Source organism: Coregonus clupeaformis, unplaced genomic scaffold (genome assembly GCF_020615455.1).
Source record: "Coregonus clupeaformis isolate EN_2021a unplaced genomic scaffold, ASM2061545v1 scaf0168, whole genome shotgun sequence".
In the NCBI taxonomy this organism is placed as follows: domain Eukaryota; kingdom Metazoa; phylum Chordata; class Actinopteri; order Salmoniformes; family Salmonidae; genus Coregonus; species Coregonus clupeaformis.
In genome coordinates, this window is record NW_025533623.1 from 105,744 (window position 1) to 117,887 (window position 12,144).

Below are 12,144 nucleotides of genomic sequence, written 5' to 3' on the forward strand. Positions count from 1 at the left end.
GAGGAATTGTTATGGAGGCTATTCTTTCCGAAGAGTAGTTTTAATCGTTTCAATATAAAAAAAATATGTTTGTAGTTTTATGTAAACGCAAAAGCTCATGCAGTATGTGTGCAATAAAAATGTACTTTCAGCAGGGCAGTGATGAAATCAGACAGTAGGAGCTAGTGCTGTGTGTGCGTGTGTGTGTGCGTGCGTGCTTGCGTGTGTGCGTGTGCCTATGTGTATGCATGTATTTCTGTGTGTGTCTTAGTGATAGTTGCAGTGCTGTGAATGTCTGGCACTGGAATTAGCCACAGGAGGCTCTCTGTGTGACACCCAGCACAGCACTGCATGGGGAGAGTCAGTGAGAAGGGCCATCCATGTGGCCGTATTGTTTTTGCCAGAGATGTTTTTGTGTTGTTCTCTGTAATAAATTGCCTTACTGGGGCAGAACTCATTAGTCTTTAGTGATTCATAGTCTCCATGTGAATTATTTGTACTGTACAAATATTAGGGGAGCTGTCCCAATCCTTTTGAAAGCATCCCTACCTGCCGCACCCATCCCTGCCCAACAACCATACACACCACAGCTGTAATACAGCAGTCTGATTCAACCCCTTGTTTACACTACCACCACATTCTGTTAGGCTCGCTGCTATTTTCCACCCTCCTTCCTCAGCCCCATGCAGCCCAGCTGTATCCATCTATCTCTATCCCAGGCTCTTTTACAGCAGCACGGCTGGGCTGGAAGACATATAAAAGCTGCTGCTTTAATCATTACAGGAACTCACCGAGCTAATGACCAGGATGCAATTCTCTGCCCTATCAGAGCATCTAATGGATGTGCCTCTGGGAGATCAAGATGGGTTTCAATATTAGGATGGGCCAGCCCACAGTTGTAATTGCCCTATGCAGCAACCTTCCAGAGTGAGGAAGCTAGCTGCCACAGCTTATTTCTCCTCCTGGTTATTATGTATGCTGTACTTAACAGCTCCCCTGTGCCATGCCAGGTCATTAACTACTTATTGTGAAAATCATTTTAGTGTGTTATCTTTATAGTTATTGGTTATTATTGGTTATGCGAGAGAATGCAGAATGCTCCGGATTCTGTCGCAGTCCACACTGTCCAGATTCTGTCGCTGTCCACACTCTCCAGATTCTGTCGCTGTCCACACTGTCCAGATTCTGTCGCTGTCCACACTGTCCAGATTCTGTCGCTGTCCACACTGTCCAGATTCTGTCGCTGTCCACACTGTCCGGATTCTGTCGCAGTCCACACTGTCCAGATTCTGTCGCTGTCCACACTGTCCGGATTCTGTCGCTGTCCACACTGTCCGGATTCTGTCGCTGTCCACACTGTCCGGATTCTGTCGCAGTCCACACTGTCCGGATTCTGTCGCTGTCCACACTGTCCAGATTCTGTCGCTGTCCACACTCTCCGGATTCTGTCGCTGTCCACACTGTCCAGATTCTGTCGCTGTCCACACTGTCCGGATTCTGTCGCTGTCCACACTGTCCGGATTCTGTCGCTGTCCACACTCTCCGGATTCTGTCGCTGTCCACACTGTCCGGATTCTGTCGCTGTCCACACTGTCCGGATTCTGTCGCAGTCCACACTGTCTGGATTCTGTCGCAGTCCACACTGTCCGGATTCTGTCGCTGTCCACACTGTCCGGATTCTGTCGCAGTCCACACTGTCCGGATTCTGTCGCTGTCCACACTGTCCGGATTCTGTCGCTGTCCACTCTGTCCAGATTCTGTTGCTGTCCACACTGTCCGGATTCTGTCGCTGTCCACACTGTCCAGATTCTGTCGCAGTCCACACTATCCGGATTCTGTCGCTGTCCACAATATCCGGGTGAAGCCCATTCTGTTGCTGTCCACACTCTCCGGATTCTGTTGCTGTCCACGCTCTCCGGATTCTGTCGCTGTCCACACTCTCCGAATTCTGTCTCTGTCCACACTCTCCGGATTCTGTTGCTGTCCACACTCTCCGGATTCTGTTGCTGTCCACACTGTCCGGACTCTGTCGCAGTCCACACTATCCGGATTCTGTCGCTGTCCACACTATCCGGGTGAATTCCGATTCTGTCGCTGTCCACACTGTCTGGATTCTGTCGCTGTCCACACTGTCCGGATTCTGTCGCTGTCCACACTGTCCAGATTCTGTCGCAGTCCACACTGTCTGGATTCTGTTGCTGTCCACACTCTCCAGATTCTGTTGCTGTCCACACTCTCCGAATTCTGTCGCAGTCCACACTCTCCGGATTCTGTCGCTGTCCACACTCTCCGAATTCTGTCGCTGTCCACACTGTCCGGATTCTGTCGCTGTCCACACTGTCCGGATTCTGTCGCAGTCCACACTGTCCAGATTATGTCGCAGTCCACACTGTCCGGATTCTGTCGCTGTCCACACTGTCCAGATTCTGTCGCTGTCCACACTGTCCGGATTCTGTCGCTGTCCACACTGTCCAGATTCTGTCGCTGTCCACACTGTCCAGATTCTGTCGCTGTCCACACTGTCCGGATTCTGTCGCAGTCCACACTGTCCGGATTCTGTCGCTGTCCACACTGTCCGGATTCTGTCGCTGTCCACACTGTCCGGATTCTGTCGCTGTCCACACTCTCCGGATTCTGTTGCTGTCCACACTGTCTGGATTCTGTCGCTGTCCACACTCTCCGGATTCTGTCGCTGTCCACACTCTCCGGATTCTGTTGCTGTCGTCACTCTCCGGATTCTGTCGCTGTCCACACTGTCCGGATTCTGTCGCTGTCCACACTGTCCGGATTCTGTCGCAGTCCACACTGTCTGGATTCTGTCGCAGTCCACATTGTCCGGATTCTGTCGCTGTCCACACTGTCCGGATTCTGTCGCAGTCCACACTGTCCAGATTCTGTCGCAGTCCACACTGTCCGGATTCTGTCGCTGTCCACACTGTCCAGATTCTGTCGCTGTCCAGACTGTTCAGATTCTGTCGCTGTCCACACTGTCCGGATTCTGTCGCAGTCCACACTGTCCGGATTCTGTCGCTGTCCACACTGTCTGGATTCTGTCGCTGTCCACACTGTCCGGATTCTGTCGCTGTCCACACTGTCCAGATTCTGTCGCTGTCCACACTGTCCGGATTCTGTCGCTGTCCACACTGTCCAGATTCTGTCGCAGTCCACACTGTCCGGATTCTGTCGCTGTCCACACTCTCCAGATTCTGTTGCTGTCCACACTGTCCAGATTCTGTCGCAGTCCACACTGTCCAGATTCTGTCGCTGTCCACGCTGTTCGGGTGAAATCCAATTATTTCGCTGTCCGTTGTTTAACCTCCATTGGCTGTTTGGCGCTAATATATTGTTTTTTTATTCAGCCACTGGTAATAGTGGTCTTTGTTAATACATTTTCATACTTTAAACCAAACAGTGACATTCAGCCATTATGTAGCCTAACAGTGGATTAACAAACAGTTTTTGACCATTTCACTGAAACGTATACACTGTAGCCTAATCCACAGCACTGAAACGTATACACTGTAGCCTAATCCACAGCACTGAAACGTATACACTGTAGCCTAATCCACAGCACTGAAACGTATACACTGTAGCCTAATCCACAGCACTGAAACGTATACACTGTAGCCTAATCCACAGCACTGAAACGTATACACTGTAGCCTAATCCACAGCACTGAAACGTATACACTGTAGCCTAATCCACAGCACTGAAACGTATACACTGTAGCCTAATCCACAGCACTGAAACGTATACACTGTAGCCTAATCCACAGCACTGAAACGTATACACTGTAGCCTAATCCACAGCACTGAAACGTATACACTGTAGCCTAATCCACAGCACTGAAACGTATACACTGTAGCCTAATCCACAGCACTGAAACGTATACACTGTAGCCTAATCCACAGCACTGAAACGTATACACTGTAGCCTAATCCACAGCAATGATGAAGGTAAGAGAAGAAGAAAAGATAAATGCCATCTATTTTTACACACATCTATAGGTGAACCACGTATAGCTGTAAAACATTACAGCAGCATACTGTATATGGTAGGCCTAAGGGCCATCCATTTCATCCCTTAAATCAATTCTGAAAAGATGAAAGAGCTCCATGAAACACCTGCCATTATGGCTACTTATCAGCAACATTATGACATGTTGAATTGCTGTCTGAGTGAGATGACCAGTAATGGATAGTTACAGTATCATTATCATTGCTCAGGTAGTGCTGAAAACATAATGTCAGCTGATTGCTTCCTTTGATAGATGTGTTCTACAAAGGCTACTCACTGTATTTCTTTTTCTCACAAAAGGTAGTATGAAAAGAAATTGAACAACATACTGAGCAAAATGAGAGCAAGAAAGAGTGGAGAAAGGTAGGAGGCCTCAAACATGGAAATAAAGGAAGAATGACAGGAAATGAAAGAAAGTGTAAGGGAAGAGGGTTATGTGGATGTTTTTACCAAGCTATTCTCTGCCCTGATCAACTTACAAGGCCTGGAGTTGTATAGAGAGGGATGGAGAGAGGGATGGAGAGAGGGATGGAGAGAGGGATGGAGAGAGGGATGGAGCAGGGATGGAGAGAGGGATGGAGCGAGGAAGGGATAAGAAAGCAGAGGAATTGTGTAGGCAGAGGGACAGAGAAAGGGAGAATGTAACAGAAAGAATAGGAGGATGAGGTGGAATTGAAGTCCATTGTTTATGCACAATGTTGTTTGCCAACACATTTCTTTGCCTTTTGAATTGTCTTGGCAGAGGAGGTGGGCTAGATGAATAGCATTCAAGAGGCAGTGATATCATTATTTTTATCAGAAATGTGTGAGTGAAAGAGCTTTTATCTCTCAAGTTTGGTCTTGACTTCTTGAAAGATGAACAAAGGATAAGAGGAAGAGCTGCAGTACTGATCATGTACAATGAGACACCAAAGAGGAAGGAAGCTGCCGATTACAAGACTTGTAATTGAACCCTCTTAAAGACCATTGTTTTTATTTTCCTTCGTTTCACCGACTCTGTATTCATTCACCAGCTGTAGATACTAACACAGACGGGGAAAGTAGACATTATATTTTATGCCTGTACGCTTGCCCTCTTTTCCTGTCTCTTTCCCTTTTTCTCTTGATAGATTGCTCTGTCTGCAGGTTAGTGATGATGGAGTGGGAGAGAGCATATTAAAAAAGCACATTACAGGCCCACACTTCCCTCTCCTCCCATCATGATATGCCTCATTTGTGTATTTTTCCTGCATTTGTTTATTAGATTTTACCAACATATTGCCAAAGGGATATGTAGAGATATTCTTACAACAACATTTGCTCTTGGCCTTGCCCTTCCTCTCTCTCTCTCTCTCTCTCTCTCTCTCTCTCTCTCTCTCTCTCTCTCTCTCTCTCTCTCTCTCTCTCTCTCTCTCTCTCTCTTCCTCTCCCTCTCTGTCCCCCTCTCTCTCTCCCCCCTCTCTCTCTCCTCCATCTCTCTCTCTCTCCCCCCTCTGTCTCTCTGCAGGGTCTCTATCTACCAGTGTGTTCCTGGTATCTCTGGGGCTGACGGTGTGTGCCGTGTGGCTCGTAGCTCTGTGTGGAGTCTGCACCTGGTGTCAACGCAAACTGGTGAGTGGACCACTAACATTTACCTATGACATTATATCCTATTGCTTGGTTTTAGATCACATTGTCCTTCCCAGAACAACACAGTACAGCAGGCTTCCATCCACTCTTCCATGACTCTTATTTATTTGTACAACTTTTATTCTACTAGGTTGGTCAGTTCTCATCGGCAATGATGACCTGGCCGAGAGGTCATTATACACATGTTCAGGTCATTATACACACCCCAACATTGACCCACAATATTCCCCCGAGCTAGTAGGGATTTATCCTGAGTTAGCTGCCTGGTAAGGTTAGCTGCCTGGTAAGGTTAGCTGCCTGGTAAGGTTAGCTGCCTGGTAGGGTTGATGATTGAACCCCAGAACTGTATACACACACTTTTACCCACATTTGCACAGACATGCCCCACATCCTCATAATAGAACTGCAGGATAGTGTGAGAGAGAGGTGTTAGGCTGTAGGTGTTACATATTGCACGAGAGGAAGACTGTGAGAGACAGAGACATGTGAGAGACCGAGACATGCAAAGACATGCTTTGAGATTCTGTCTGTAATGAAACGCGCTATAAAAGTTTAATCAATTCTCTCCATCCTTCGCTCTCCATATCTCTCTCTCACTATCTCACTTTCTCTCCATCTCTCTCTCTCTCTCTCTCTCTCTCTCTCTCTCTCTCTCTCTCTCTCTGTCTCTCTCTCGCCATGACAATGCACTGTGTCCATGCCCCTCTCGTACCCTATGCCATTAAAATGGTACAGTTGGACACCCAGGTAATTATCTGTGATTAATAATTAGCTATTTGCTGCCTGTTCCCGCCATTTGGCTATTAGAGGAAAGCAGAAAAATGGTTCATGGATCAGACATTCAGAATGAAAAGATACTCTCTTTGATTAAACTGTTTTTAATGTGCAATCCTTTCACCATTCTGTATAATTGAGTATATCATATTTTATTAAGTAAAGGATGATTTCCCCCTCCTCGCATTCTTTAATTCTCTCACCTCCCTCACCCTTACATCTGGTCTCAGTGTATGGCAACAAATATGTGTGCATATACTGTAAGCTACATTCAGTACATTAACCTAAGCAAAACAGTAATACACACATTCAAGGACACTAAAATGCAGGCACTGAGGATAGAACATGAGCACATTGAATTTTGTATCTAACAGTTTGTCAATGGCAGAATCACACTTTTGAGTTCATATTTCAGTGTCTTGCCACCTTTAGTTTATATGCTGGACCGCACAACTCCAAATTATTATCTTCTGCCATAACAAACTCCTTGGATGAAAGTTTCAGTGCTTTCCGGTTGTGTTAGATTTTCTTGAGTTTCCTTCTGATTCCATAACCTTGTGTGAGGCTCTTGGTAGTGTGCATGGGGAATGGTATGGGGAGATGTTGTGTGGCCATGATGGTGAACATGAACAGAATTCTCCATTAGGTTATGTAAACATGGCTTTGTGCCCTGAGCAATGCGTGTGCCTGCTTGTCGCCGTCTCCCGGTCCCATGCTAATGATTCATATGCTAATGTAAACATCACTCTGAGCTATTGGCTGCTGCCTGAGCAACTGTGATTCTGCCCATACGTTTGATCTGCTCTGGAAATACTTTCCCCTGCTTCTGCTCCCTCCCTCTCTCCATCGTTCTCGTTCTCCTTCTCTGTCTGTCCCTCTTTCTCTCTTGGCCTTTCTCCCTCTCCTTCTCTGTCTGTCCCTCTCTCTCTCTCTTGGCCTTTCTCTCTGTCTCTTTCTATTTCTCTCTCTGCCTTTCTCCCTCTCTTGGCCTTTTCACCCAGTCTCTCTCTCTCTTTCTCTCCCTCCTTCTCTCTCTCTCTCTCTCTCTCTCTCGCTCTCTCTCTGTCTAGGAGCATTTGTAGAGTGAGCATAGCACATAGGTGGATAAAACATGCAGAGGACTGAATTCAGCTGAGTGATAAAACGGTTATAAAGTGAGATGGAGATTGAATAAGCATGCATGTAAATAAGCTGTAATATTAGTAATTGGTATTATGCACATTTGTGTTGCTGCACATTTATGTTACATTACCAGTCTGTCATACCCTGTGTACAGTGAGGACTTTCAGTCTGGTCTTCAAAGATGAATCATATCATACCCTGTCAAATACACAGACACACACACAGTAAAGCGACTCAACCTTCACCGTCCATTTCCCTTGTCCTCGATCTTTCTATTGCTCTATTTACCCTCACACTCTTTATGTCTGTCTTTGCATATACTATATGTCTCCCTCTTTACCAGTGTTTCGTAAGCAAATTCAGAGTCCACAGACGCTGAGAGACACAATAGTCCGGCGTCCCATTGTGACATAGCTACGTGGCTCTGAGTCCACAGTCCACGGGGGAAGCACAGCCCGACTGCACACCTCCCCAAATTCCCAACCAACGCGGCTCCGCGTACATGTCCTTTATTAATTTGAATGTGGTGACAGTTGGAGAAATTGCTTGTATGAAAACCAACGGTCCAATATTCTAGAACGGACGCGTACCCGTTTGGACTCTGATAAGCGCTTTATGCGTTTGTCACCTTTTCCACTTTATCGCTATGTCCTTGTCAGTATGTCTCTCTCCTCTTTGTTTCTCTATTTATACCTCCACTGTTTCCCCTTCCTCGTCCTTGCTTGTCTCTGTGTTATCTTCCGCATCATCTTCCTTCTCTCTCTCTCTATGCTGTCCTTTTTCTCTCACTGTCTGTCTCTGTTTACACATAGCATGGTCATTCCACGAGAAGAGTGCCTTTTGCATATCTTTGATAGTATTTTAAGTAGAAATTGTGCACCAATATTGAATATTAAAAGCTGGTTATATTAAATGATGTAGAATTCAATAAATATATATATATATTCTTTTATATGAATAAAGGCTTGCTAAAGTGCCAAAATTCATCATTTTGACATGTCCCTCCGTCAACCCTGTGTCACATTTAGGAAGATTTTAACCCACTTAATCCTAACATTTCTCAAAGTTTCACGGTAATTGTAAAGCCCTAGTTATTTTGTTGCTTTGACAGTCATTTTTGAAGATTATGATTTATTTCATGTGATTAGTGATTCATTTACGTCTGTCCCTCTTTTTAAGGTCAACCCTGTTACGTGAACTGAACTCTCGTTTTAATATGGTCAAACTATTCCTCTTTTAAATATTGTTTTCAAAAGAAACATCTAAAAGTAAAATCATACAGTAAAAGCAGGTGAGCTGGTTCTACACTTTTTGGTAATTTTCTGGTGTTTTGTGGTGGAAAACTGAGCGGGTCGAGCATAACACGTCAACCCTGTTACACATAGATAGACAGACTAGAAATGATTTTAACTATTTCATTATTTTGTCAAGCTTGCATTCAACTCCCTGTTCCTCACAACGAACTTCCATGCCCCCTGTCACAAGGGGACTTATGGCTGATTTAAGAAGAAATCGTCAACCCTGTTACTTTATTTGGCACTTAATAGGCACTTACTATAGTAATTATTTTATTTAACCTCTTGAGATGGGAAAACTTGTTTTTCATGAAGTTGAACATGTTCTCTTTATGACAGAATGTTAAAATGAGGTGAAATCAGATGTTGTTGTTTTTTACCAAGTTACACTTCTCAAATGGCACAGAATTGGTTGAACGACCCATCACATTTCCTTAAACTCATAGGACATGAATGATTGTATAGAAATCTACCTTGCATGCAAACATTTGCATAAAACGGGCAACTTACAGTAGTGACATCACCTCTGTGTGAAGATAAAACCCCTAATCAGTTACCTGACCTGGGAGCTGTGTCACTTTGTGACGCTGTTGATGGCAAAAAAAAATAAGAGTAAATACATTGGACAGCTACAGAATTGTGTTTATGAGGAAGTACACAGAGGTAGACACAATGAGATAAATACAGTGATATTTAGCCCACGGTAGTTGATAGATGCAGACCTGTGTAGAGATGCTGTATATCAGCCCAGCATATGGGTGAGGGAAGATGAAGACGTCAGAAACAGGTCTCATGGGTCGATTATGGCAGGAAGGAGGAGGGATGGAGGAGGGGATGGAGGGAGGGAGGGAGGGAGGGGAGCAGGGAAGGGGAAGGAGGATAGAAGGAGAGGGAGGGAGGGAGGGAGGGAGGGAGGGAGGGAGGGAGGGAGGGAGGAGGGAGGGAGGGAGGAGGATAGAAGGAGAGGGAGGAAGCAGGAGGGAGGGAGGGAGGGAGGGAGGGAGGGAGGGAGGGAGGGAGGGAGGGAGGGAGGGAGGGAGGGAGGGAGGGAGGGAGGGAGGGAGGGAGGGAGGGAGGGAGGGAGGGGAGGAGAAGGGAGGGATGAGTGGTGTTGGCGGCCGTTGTGTGTGTTGGGCTGTGACAGACATAATGAGGGCTGAGGACAGACACTTCACAGGGCTGCAGCATTACACTGCTCCTAGTGGGGAGACATTCATGATGTCTCGCCAATGCATTCCACCTCTTCTCCCCAACCCTCTTCTCCATTCTCTCCCCCTCCCCTCTTCCCCTTCCAATTCACCATCCTCTCCTCTCCACATCCTCTCCTCCATTCTCTCCCCCTTCCCTCTCCCCCATCCTCTGATGTTCTGTCTCTCCTCTCTCCATCTCACTTGATTCTGTTTCAACCCCCCTGGTCCTGTCACTCTCTCTCTCTCTCTCTGTCACTCTCTCTCTCTCTCTCTCTCTCTCTCTCTCTGTCTCTCTCTCTCTCTCTCTCTCTCTCTCTCTCTCTCTCTCTCTCTCTCTCTCTCTCTCTGTCTCTCGCTCTCTCTCTCTCTCGCTCTCTCTCTCTGTGTTGCCTACCCTTCCCACTCAATCATACATTGCCTTTCTCGCCTTCCTTCTTTCCCCTTCTCTTCCCTCTCTCTCTCTCTCTCTGTTCCTCCCACTCCCTGTCTTCAGTGTTGCATCTTCTCTCTCCCTCCCCTACTCTCTAGCCTCCTGAAGATTTGATGATAGTGTTAAATGATAGATGAGCTGCACTTGATAGCATATTCTTGAATGTTTGAAATCTAGCCTTTTCTGAGTCCCTAAAACCACTGTGTGAGTGAATGACTGTGTGTGGGGTGGATGGGTGGGCGGTGGGGTTTGGTCCTTCCCAGAGATCTGCCCTCTATTATGACAAACAGGCCATGTAATTTGCGACAGAGAAAATAATAATGTTTAATTTACAGTATACCTCGTAGGCACGCCGGACTAATCTAGGTTTCCTGTATGAATGCGACAGTAAGTCTATAGTAAAACCCTTTCCAGCACCAAACTGCCTTATGAAAACCTTTCTTTATAGGGTTATGGTTTCCTCTACTACATGTGATGTATATATTTGGAAAGGAACCGAAGTGAAAGGAAAATCCATCATTATTTGATTTTACAAGGATCACATTGTATATATTAGGTTTGGTGAGTAACACCTATTAAATCAAGTTGGTTTAGAAACTCAGCTTGAGTATTACTTTGATATGAAACTATGACATTTTGAGTCAAACCATATCAAATGTATGATCAGAAACACAAGTCATTATAAGATTCTGTATATTAGGCTCAATACCCATCACTCATAGTGCAGGGTTGATGTGTCCACTCACTGTGCTCTTACACATTTCAAATGGACTAGCTTTAGCTGTTTTCCAGTCTGTTTGAAAGGTGGAATACTCTCTTTATTCATTTAAAAGATGATGAGCATTGAAATGAAAAACAAGGGTCTGTAGCTGTACTTTGTGACAGTGTGTGTTTAGTGTTTACTCAGTGTTTGGCTTCAGTGTACAAATTGTCATACACCGTGCATTCATTTGATACACCAGGCCAGGCCAATCATATAGCTGCAGTCCTGAGTTCCAAGGTTTATCATATAGTTGAAGTCATCAGGTTTATCTCAAAATGTTTCATTATAATTCCACTGACTGTTATGAATTGTGGAAACAGCATCTATTTCAACACCTATGTTTTATGTATGTTTGGGCGTGTACTGTTTCTGAGTGTGTAGTGTTATATGTGCGTTGGGTGTGTTGGATGTGTGTGGACGTGTCTAATCCCCACTGTGTCTGACGCTTGATGCTCCCATCTGTTCATTCTATATGGTTAACATATGGATTATTGCTGTGGAGAGGGTTTGGAGTCACATTTAGATCCTGAGAGCTGGCTGTATGTAGCAACGGTCATCAAAATTGTTAAAAGATTTTTTTAACAATTCTATAAAATGCAACAGTTGGACAATAGATGAAGATACTCCAAACTTTTTGAACGTTTAAAATCCATCAGATATTAACTGAATTATAGCACATAAAACATTTGACTGGCACAGACAAATAATGAATGGTTTTTCTTAGAATGCACTCATATATACATTTTCTAAAGGTATCATCTATTTTTTATATATATGGTGTTAAAATGAAGAAAATGATATGTGCGTCATTTGCACAAATAACACAACGGGGTGGAACAGAGCTGCAACCACCAAACACGTGCCCTGTCTAGGCCTACCTGAACTCACCTGTGCTGTCTAGACTGCCTCATTAATACCTGTTGTTGTCACGTTCTGTTGCATAATTCAACAAGTATGTCAATAGCA

The 12,144-nt window shown here is 45.1% G+C and overlaps 1 protein-coding gene across 1 annotated transcript in view; it reads left to right on the top strand.

Moving 5' to 3' along the window:
- LOC121556290 (synaptotagmin-7) overlaps positions 1-12,144 on the top strand; it is a 94,236-nt gene that overhangs the window by 38,771 nt on the left and 43,321 nt on the right. The window contains exon 2 of the mRNA XM_045213890.1: positions 5,483-5,586. Coding sequence (XP_045069825.1) covers positions 5,483-5,586 — 104 coding nt within the window. The remainder of the gene's footprint in view (positions 1-5,482; positions 5,587-12,144) is intronic.